This window comes from Panthera pardus, unplaced genomic scaffold, assembly GCF_024362965.1.
Source record: "Panthera pardus isolate Hobbes unplaced genomic scaffold, ASM2436296v1 HiC_scaffold_24, whole genome shotgun sequence".
NCBI lineage: Eukaryota > Metazoa > Chordata > Mammalia > Carnivora > Felidae > Panthera > Panthera pardus.
The window spans coordinates 72,936,194-72,945,614 of NW_026526810.1; the positions used below are offsets into that span (position 1 = coordinate 72,936,194).

Here is a 9,421-nt window from a genome sequence, read left to right on the forward strand (position 1 = left end):
ATTAATTTTGTTTGTTTTCAAATAGGATTTGTTTTTTACTTTATGGAAATTTTCAAATAAACATTAGTATAGGAATCTTCCCTGAACTCTTCACCAAGCTTCAGTACAGAACATCCTGTCATTCTTGTTTCATTATTCCTATTATATTTTTTTATTTTACTTATTTTTACTGAGATAGTTGAAGGAAAGGCTAAAACATAATATTTCACACATAAATATTTCAATTTATAATGAGAAAGATTTTAAAGCCCAAATTTTTAAGAGAGTTGATTATCAGTTATTCAGATGTGAATAGTCAATGTTTACTTGTTTTCAGAAAAAGGTTGATCTTTTCTTTCTCTGGGCTTTCTTCATACTTTCATCTTCCTTACAGTATTTACATGGAGTATTTTGTATTGATGTTATTTTTTACTCTGCCCCCCCCCCAGTTTTATTGAGATATAATTGACATGAATGTTTTACTTCTTGATAAGGATCTTGATAAGATCCTTGAGAGCAAGGAATTTTTTTTACCAATCTTTGAATTTTCCATAGCACTTTATATATAGTAAGTATTCAGTTCTTTTTTTTTTTTTTTTTTTTTTTTTTTAACGTTTATTTATTTTTGAGACAGAGAGAGACAGAGCATGAATGGGGGAGGGTCAGAGAGAGGGAGACACAGAATCTGAAACAGGCTCCGGGCTCTGAGCTGTCAGCACAGGGGCCCGATGCGGGGCTCGAACTCACGGACCGCGAGATTGTGACCTGAGCCGAAGTCGGCACTCAACCGACTGAGCCACCCAGGCGCCCCAAGTATTCAGTTCTTTATTTGAGTGATGTTTTATTATAAAAAACATGTAGTATAAGTAAAGAACAGTGAAAAAAAACTAATATGCTTTATTTAATTAAAGGGCTCTTGACTTTCCAAACTTAGGATACATTCCAGATTGCATTATTTCCTAATTATTTGGGAACACTTTTTAGCTTCATTATCCCTCTTAGGAATTCTTTTCATTCCCTCACAGTCTACCTCTCTCCTGGTAAAGAGCCACTAGTAAGTACTTAATCCACTCTTTTACTGGTTTACATTACTTCCCTGAGTCTGTTCATCTTTCTTCTGCAGAAGGTGAAAAGGTGGAAAGGGGCGCCTGGGTGGCTCAGTCAGTTAAGCGTCCAGCTTCAGCTCAGGTCATGATCTCACAGTTCGTGGGTTCGGGCTCCACGTCAGGCTCTGTGCTGACAGCTCAGAGCCTGGAGCCTGCTTCAGATTCTGTGTCTCCCTCTATCTCCGCCCCTGCTATGCTCATACTCTGTCTCTGTCTCTCAATAATAAATAAAAGTTAAAAAAAAAAAAAATACAAAATAGGAAGTTGGGCACATTAGACATTATTGTACTTTACAGTTTAACCTAGCACTTGTTAAAGAGAAAATTACTCATGACACTTGGGAAAGAATAGGAAGACAGACATTCAGGGGGGGTCACTGTGAAAGGAATTGGGACCACCACAGTAAGGTTTTGTACCTGGGGGGAAAGATTGGGCTCAATTCCAAATACATCAAGGGGAAGTGGGAATTTATAGCCAAGGACCAGGGTAGGAATCAGTGGATGTAAAATTACTAAAAGGAAACATCAGGGATGGAAGAGGATTCTGGCTAAACCACCCTAACAGGATTCTTGCTGAAGGCAGGCCAATGAGATCAGACATCACCTGGGAGATGAGAGGATGAGGAACCTGACCAGATAAGAAGGGTAATCAGGTATAGAAAATGAGAGATTCTTGCTAAACTAACTTAGCAGGATGCTTTTTAAAGTGGGCTGTGCAAATATGGACACAGAAGTTCAGAAGTCAAGTCCTCATTGAAAGAGAGGTCAGAGGAGCCTGAGTAAAGTTTTGTCAAGAGAGAATCTCTGTCACACCACCAATAATGATAGTTATTTAGCATTAACTATGGACAAGATGATTTTGTTATGTGAGACAAAAAGGGAACCACCAGTTCCTAAGATAATGTCTGCCTTTCGGTAGATAGAGTGGGTGTTGTGTAGCCACATGTAGTTAAATTTATGTTTAAGGAGAATTACATATTTTTCTTAATGGGTTACTCTTACAAGGAAATCGCAATAGTGGAATAGCTCATAGTATGGACAAATTACAGACTTTAATTTTTGGAATGTTCTTACTTTCTGAGCTTATTATTCACATAAATGTCCACTAGTGATGTTTGTAATAGGTGTCTAAACTGATCTAGTTAAATATTTTATTGTACTAACACAAAAGTTTGTTTAAAGTTCATAAAGTATAAAAACTATCATCTGTAACCTCAAATCCCTTTGCTTTTCTTAACATTGCAAGTAACAAACTGCTTTGAAATAGGCAGTTTCTCACTTACAGAAGTAAATTTTGGAATGATTGGTAGTTATCTCTATCTGTAGGATATTTCTGCCGCTACTACTAGAAGAGCCATGCATTTTTTTAAAAGTGTAAGTTAATGAGACATTTAGGCTCAACATAGAGGAAATAAATGTGATTTTTTTGTTGTGGGAGGATGGTTCATTTTATATTTTGAAGTAAAAAGAAAAGTCATACTAAAAAATATTTAGGGGTGTCTGGTGTCTGGGTGGCTCATTTGGTTAAGTGTCCAACTCTTGGTCTAAGCTCCGGTCTTGATCTCAAAAGTTGTGAGCCTAAGCCCCATGATGGGCTCCACACTAGGTGTGGAACCTACTTTAAAAAAAAAAAAAAAAATGGCACTTGCATGGCTCAGTTGGTTAAGTGCACATTACTCTTGATTTCAGCTCAGGTCATGATCTCACAGTTCATGAGTTCGAGTCCCACGCTGGGCTCTGTGCTGACAGTGCAGAGCTTGCTTGGGATTTTCTCTCTCCCTCTCTCTGCACTTCCCCTGTTCTCTCTCGCTCACTTTCTCTCTCAAAATAAATAAACATTTTTGAAAATAAGAAAAAAACAGTCTAATACAATCATTTGTTATTGTTTCAAAAAAAAAAAAAAGAGTATTCTGATGGATATATACCTAATATTTAAATGTTAGTTTTTTTCTGGGTATTTGTCTCTGATTACTTCTATCTGATAAATTCCTATAGTTGAATTATAGAATCAAAAGGGTGAACATTTCTAATTGTTCTTAGTAAATAATACCAAGTGGCCCTCCAGAAAAGGTACACCGACTAGCATTGACTTACAGTGCTAGTTTCTCTACATCCTTCCCAGACCTTGGTGCATACATGTATGTGTGTATATGTGTGCAGTCTTTTTCAGTTGAATAATTAAAAAAGAGTCTATTGTTCTAGAAATGTTTAAACTAATAGAAATCCATTTTAAAAGTTACATTGCCCTAATGTTCTAAAATTTAGCAGTACTGCAATGGGAGATCTGGGGCAGTTTGGGAACTAAGAGGAAAGAGATGACCAGAGAAGAGACTGCTAGAGATGAATTCTGCCACTTTGATACTTGCAAAGTTTTGAGTACTTTATGACTCTTAAAATCTCTATTATTTTACATTTTTTAATCTGAGTAAATGTTTTAAGTTATAAATAAAAAGAATACGATGTCTCATGTGCAGTTTTCTATGTTGCCTTTAAGAGCTTTTTATGCTTCGTTTCTTGGGCAACATAAGTTTTCTGCATCAAATGGTTTTATACCATTTGAATGATATTCACAGATTTGGAATTTATTTGTGCGAGGATAATTGTACAAGAATGTGATGAATAATATAGCACAAAGTTGCATAATTTAGAAGTTTTCTATTTCACTTTGGATTGTTTGCTAAAATAATCACTCTTTTCAAATGAATTAACAAATAAATTGCAAGCAGTGGAAACCAGTAGGTTAAAAAAAGTTAAAAGGTGTATCATCTAACTCCAGTGTGTGACCCTTAAGTTTGTGATTTGAATGAGAAAACTCAACAATAAATGTTTGAAATAGGGAAATTTTAACATTAACTGGATATTACTGTATTAAGAAATTATTTTAGTTGTGCTAGTAGTGTTACAGTTTTTTATGAGTTGTTATATTTTGAAAATATATACTGAAATATTGATGACTGAAATGATTTTTTATTGAGGACTTATTTTAAAACAACCTAGGAAAGTGGGGAATAGGTGAGAGTAGACAGGATTTGCCATGAGTTGATCATTGTTGAAACTGAGTGATAGAGGACTGGATGTGTTTTATTGGGTCCATGTGATCTTATTTTCTTGATTTCATTGCCATTAGCATACTGTGATTATGGAAAAAACACCCCTTTATATTTTATTATTTCCTCATCTGTAAGATGTGGATGTTGGATTCATCCATAGATCCCTTTCTGGTATATAATTTTAAAATTTTGGAAATAGATGATCCATCTTATACCCCCTCCCTTTTCCTATCTTTACTTCACTGACAACTTTCCATCCCTATATCGTTGATAATTCCTCATTTCCAATGTGTTTCTGGTATCCACACATTTCATCTTATTAGTTACTTGGCTAACATAGTCTTCAAGATAAGCATTCTTGGGGCACCTGGGTGGCTTAGTCAGTTAGGTGTTATGACTCTTGATCTCACCTTAGGTCTTGATCCCAGGGTCATGATTTCAAGCCCTGTGTTGGGCTCGTGTTGGGTGTGAAGCTTACTTGGGGGGGAAAAAAAAGCATGCAAGGAAGTCCACAAACTGGTTTTCATTCACCAGGGTTTTGATAACCAAGACAGGAGCAATTCTTGTCACAATCTCAATGCTGACTTCAGCATCAGATTATCATCCCAAGCCCAAGGCTGTAAAGGGCAAATTAGAAATAGTCACTATAGACCAGCTGGCAGTATAGAGTAAGTGGCTAATTCTAGGAGAACTAAAGGGAAAAAAATTTTTTTATAGCTGTTTTAGGTGTAAAGCTGTATTACTTTGCTTAGATTGTTTTTTAACTTCTGTGCACATTCTGTTTCAGTTTGTTTTTAAGCAATTACATCATCAGAGATAAGATTAACATTGTTTTTATTCAGCCTTTTCCAGTGACTAAAATCATAGAACATAACTATGGTCATAAAACCAGTAAGGGTTTTTAGAATCCTTTTTTTTTAATTTATTTTTTATTTTTTTCTCCAAATAAAATTTCTAGTTCATGTATCTAAATTTGAGGATTTTAGAAATAGTGATACTTAATGTAGGATATTCATGTTTATGAGACTTTTATCTCTCAAATCTATGTCTATAGTAAGGCTTGCTGCTAATAAAGATTTAATGCTAACCCACACGATAATGTTTTACATTTTATTTCTAAAACAGTTCCCAAAAACACTGAAAAATGTTTGGGAATATTTTGTTTGCTTTTGTTTGTTTGTTTTTAATGTTTATTTTGAGACAAAGAGAGCATGAGCGGGGAAGGGGCAGAGAGCGAGGGAGACACAGAATCCGAAGCAGGCTCCAGGCTCTGAGCTGTCAGCACAGAGCCTGATGTGGGGCTCGAACTCAGGAGCTGTGAGATCATGACCTGAGCTGAAGTCGGACGCTTAACTGACTAAGCCACACAGGCTCCCCTATGCTTGGGAATTTTTTAAACAGTTAATGAGTTTTTTATTTGATTATATTTCATTTATATCTTTTATTGAGCTACAGAAAATTTTTGTGTTTCTAAAGATGAGTAAGGTAACATTTGTTGAACAAAGAAAATTGTATGGTTTCCTTCTGATGTTTATTCTTTGCTGTAAGCTGCCACAGGTCAGTTTGTTTTCAGTCAGTAAAAGTTGGTTAGTCTTGTATATAAATTATTAGTAATATAAAATTGATTTTTTAAATGATTAACTCAATTCAAGCCTTCACTTAGGCAGAGAACAAAACCTGGATATCTCATAGTTGGTGACAAAGAACTCAGAAGTTTTACTGTTTCTTATGCCTTTCCTTTATCATTCTCTACACTTGAAGTTTTCCTTAATCACTGACAGTATGTGAATATCCTATGGTGCAGCAGTGGTAAATGATTCTTTGGGTGTTATGTGGTTGTAAAGACCAGACAAAAGCAACTGTCCCTGGGCTCATGAACTTCTAAAGTATTCTGCTAGAAAGAAATTTTTCTTACGTTATTTAATGACCTGTTGACTGGCAGGTTTGTAGGTATTGCAGAGCTATAAAATACAAACCAAAATTTAGTTGTACCTTTTAGAAAAATCTCATTTTTATACTGCAGGAGGATTTATCGTGAGATACTGATAGAAATACTCAAAAATTTCCAAGTATTTTCAAAAATATAGTAGTATGACTCTTATGACTTTAGTCATTACATAACATCTTTCCTGAATTTGTCTCCATTGTACAGATCTAGTAATGCAATTCAGGGAGCTCAGTGGAGAGTTGTATGCAAGTTAAGAAGTTGATATAAAATTAATTTAGTAAAATCTTATAATTTTAATGTATTCTTGCTCCAGGTGTTTTTAAAAAATTATTCCCTCCTGTTATTTTGCAAAGCACTTCATCATCTTTTGTTATTGTTAACTGTAGTTAAATATATAAGGGTAGTTTTTTCTTTTGGATAAAGCGTTTTTATAGATTTAAATCTGCTCCCAGTCATTCTTCAGAGATTGTCATGGCTTAGACTTATTCCTGCATGAATAAGCTCAATTGTATTTGAAACAAAACTTAAAAGGTAAAATTTTGAGCTGCCTTGTTTTTTTTTTAATTCTAAATTATAGAATTCAGGAAGTACATTTAGTTAGATTGAACCTTTGGTGTTTTGTTTATATTAAAAAGTTTCTGGCCAACACAAATAGGGAATAATGAAATAGCTTTAATTTTACTTGGTAAAATCATCTTAAAAGGTTTTTACTTGCTAATATAGAGAAAGAAAAAAGAAATGCAAATTTTCTGTCTGGGCAAAGCAGCATTTTCCATAGTGATAATCCATTTTAGCAACAAAATATTTTATGTCCTAAAGAAAGCAAAACTTTTGTAAAATAGTAATGTGTTTGTTATCTACATTTAAATAATCAGATTTAATGTTGCCTTTGTTGTATGAAGTCTCTAAGATACAAAATATTCTTTACAGAACATCCTGTACAGTTCACAAAGGAAATCGGTTCAAAGTGGGCAGAATATCATCCCAGTGGGAATGCAGTTTGAACAGACATAATAGTCACTTAGTAAATTTTCTGTATTCCATGTGTTGTTATGTTAAAATAATGATAAAAATCATCAGATTGAAATGGAACAATACTATTTCGTATCCCAAGGCATGTAAGCATGTCAAGAGGCAATCTTCTGCCAATATCAGTGTTAAACATTCATGTTCAACGTGAAATTTACTCTGTAAGAAGACAATGAAGTATGTCATTGGAAATTTGGAGTTTATCCTAGGCAAAACAAAAATGGTCAATAAAATTTGTGTGTATCCATTTCCCCATTTTTGGAAGAGCACAAGTATTTTTTTGGCTTAGAAGAATATAAATTTTTTTCTAATGTTTATTTTTGAGAGAGAGTGAGTATGAATCAGGGAGGGGCAGAGAGAGGGAGACACAGAATCTGAAGCAGGCTCCAGGCTCTGAGCTGTCAGCACAGAGTGTGACGTGGGGCTCGAACTCGTGAACCACAAGATCATGACCTGAGCCGGAGTCGGATGCTCATCCAACTGGGCCACCCAGGCGCCCCACTGGCTTAAAAGAATATACATTAGAAATGAGAGACTCTGAGTTTCTTCAAACTTTAAGTTACTCTTCTTATTCTTTTTTTTTTTTTAATGTTTATTTTGAGAAAAAGAGAGCGTGAGTGGGGGAAGGGGCAGAGAGAGAGGGAGACGGAGGATCCAAAGTGGGCTCTGTGCTGACAACAGAGAGCTAGATGTGGGGCTCAAACTCATGTACCAAGAGATCATGACCTGAGCCAAAGTAAACCGCTCAACCAGTTGAGCCACCCAGATGCTCCTAAGTTACTCTGTTGAAAGAAACTCTTACTTACTATCTGCAGAAAAGAAATGGGGGGGAAAATGGGATTCTTACTTTATCAGAAGATTGCAATTACTAGTATTAAAAAACAAACATCCAACAAAGTGAAAAGCCCAAACGTGTTTATACTGAAACCTGGTTACACTTTCACATTAAAAGGACCTTTTGATTTAGAATTACATATTTTTTTTCCTAGAAACTTCAGTAGTGCCAAGGATATTTACATCTATGACACCATTCACTGAATTCTTAATTTTAGAATATGTTTAATCAAAAAGTAAGCATAGTTAAATGTGAAATGGTTTGGTTGTTTTGTTAATAGAGAACAATTTTGATTATTTTTCTAATATTTAACAAAATATTTATGTTTTCTACAGAATCTACCTGTTACTCGTATTTTAGACAATCTCATGGAGATGAAGTCAAATCCTGTGAGTAGCGTATAATATTGTACTTGTAAATTCGTGAATGTATCAAACTCAGTTTATGAAAGATAATAAAATCTGAGTTCATTGTGCACTTAATCACAGCAGACTACATGAGGGAAAAAAAGAGTCCATGTTCTCCAAGAGCCTGTTTTTAGTCATTATCACAGGTAATGAGAATTGGTTTTCTCAGCTGCTGTAACTATTCTGGCCAGCTCTCATCCAAATTAAATGTAGATTATATTCTTCATGTATAATTAAATGTAGATAAAATATATCCTAAGGAGCAAGTTTCTGTAAATGACAACTAGTGAGCATCAATTGATGTAGTATAAAGAGTACCCGAGCAATTTAACTTTATAAAATTAAATTAGGAGAGAAGTGAAATTTTTAAGTGCATGTGTTCAGATAGCACTAAATTCTTTTGGGCTGAAAAGTAAATTGAGAGAGATAAATTGTTGGATAGATAGACCGATAAATATTCTTAACATTTACTGGGTTTCCAAGCTAAAAGAATGTGAAAATCATCACAATCTGTTTCATAAAACAGCCCATCCTGTTTCTATGGCAGCTAGAATGCAGTTGTCACAAGAGTCTAGAATCAAGAAAGGCAGCATCAAAACCCTAGTTTGGATTGATCTGGATCTCTGTATAGACTTGGCAGCAAGGCTTAGGATCCCGTGCTAAGAATGAGCAGAATCTTCAGATCAATGTGTCACTTTTTGTAATTGTTAAAACATGGTTATAATATCAAAGGGAATTAACAAAAACTTACTTAAAAATCTGCCCATGTGGAAACAAAGAGTGTAATAAAAACATCCCCCAAAGGGGTAACTACAATTATGAAAGTAATGAGAGAATAATTGTCTATAATGTTAAGATATAAGGGATTGGATTCTTCCATCTAGGAGTTGATACAGAGAAAATGGTATACAATGTAGTAACAATAGACTTTGTTAAAACATCCTAGAATATATGAAGTAATAACAATTCTTGAAAAGCCTGAAAGCCTGAAAGAAGTATATACTTAAAACTAGTTATCTTAGAGAACAGTAAGTCATAATAAGCTATAAATATGTGAGAGATATTATC

At 34.5% G+C, this 9,421-nt stretch overlaps 1 protein-coding gene across 2 annotated transcripts in view; it reads left to right on the forward strand.

Moving 5' to 3' along the window:
• The window catches only part of SCFD1 (sec1 family domain containing 1), a 115,201-nt gene that overhangs the window by 84,675 nt on the left and 21,105 nt on the right, over positions 1-9,421 (forward strand). Inside the window, exon 20 of one of the 2 annotated variants that reach the window (XM_019428052.2) lies at positions 8,282-8,335. The exons of the other annotated variant lie outside the window; for it this stretch is intronic. Coding sequence (XP_019283597.1) covers positions 8,282-8,335 — 54 coding nt within the window. The remainder of the gene's footprint in view (positions 1-8,281; positions 8,336-9,421) is intronic. 2 annotated transcript variants of the gene reach the window in all.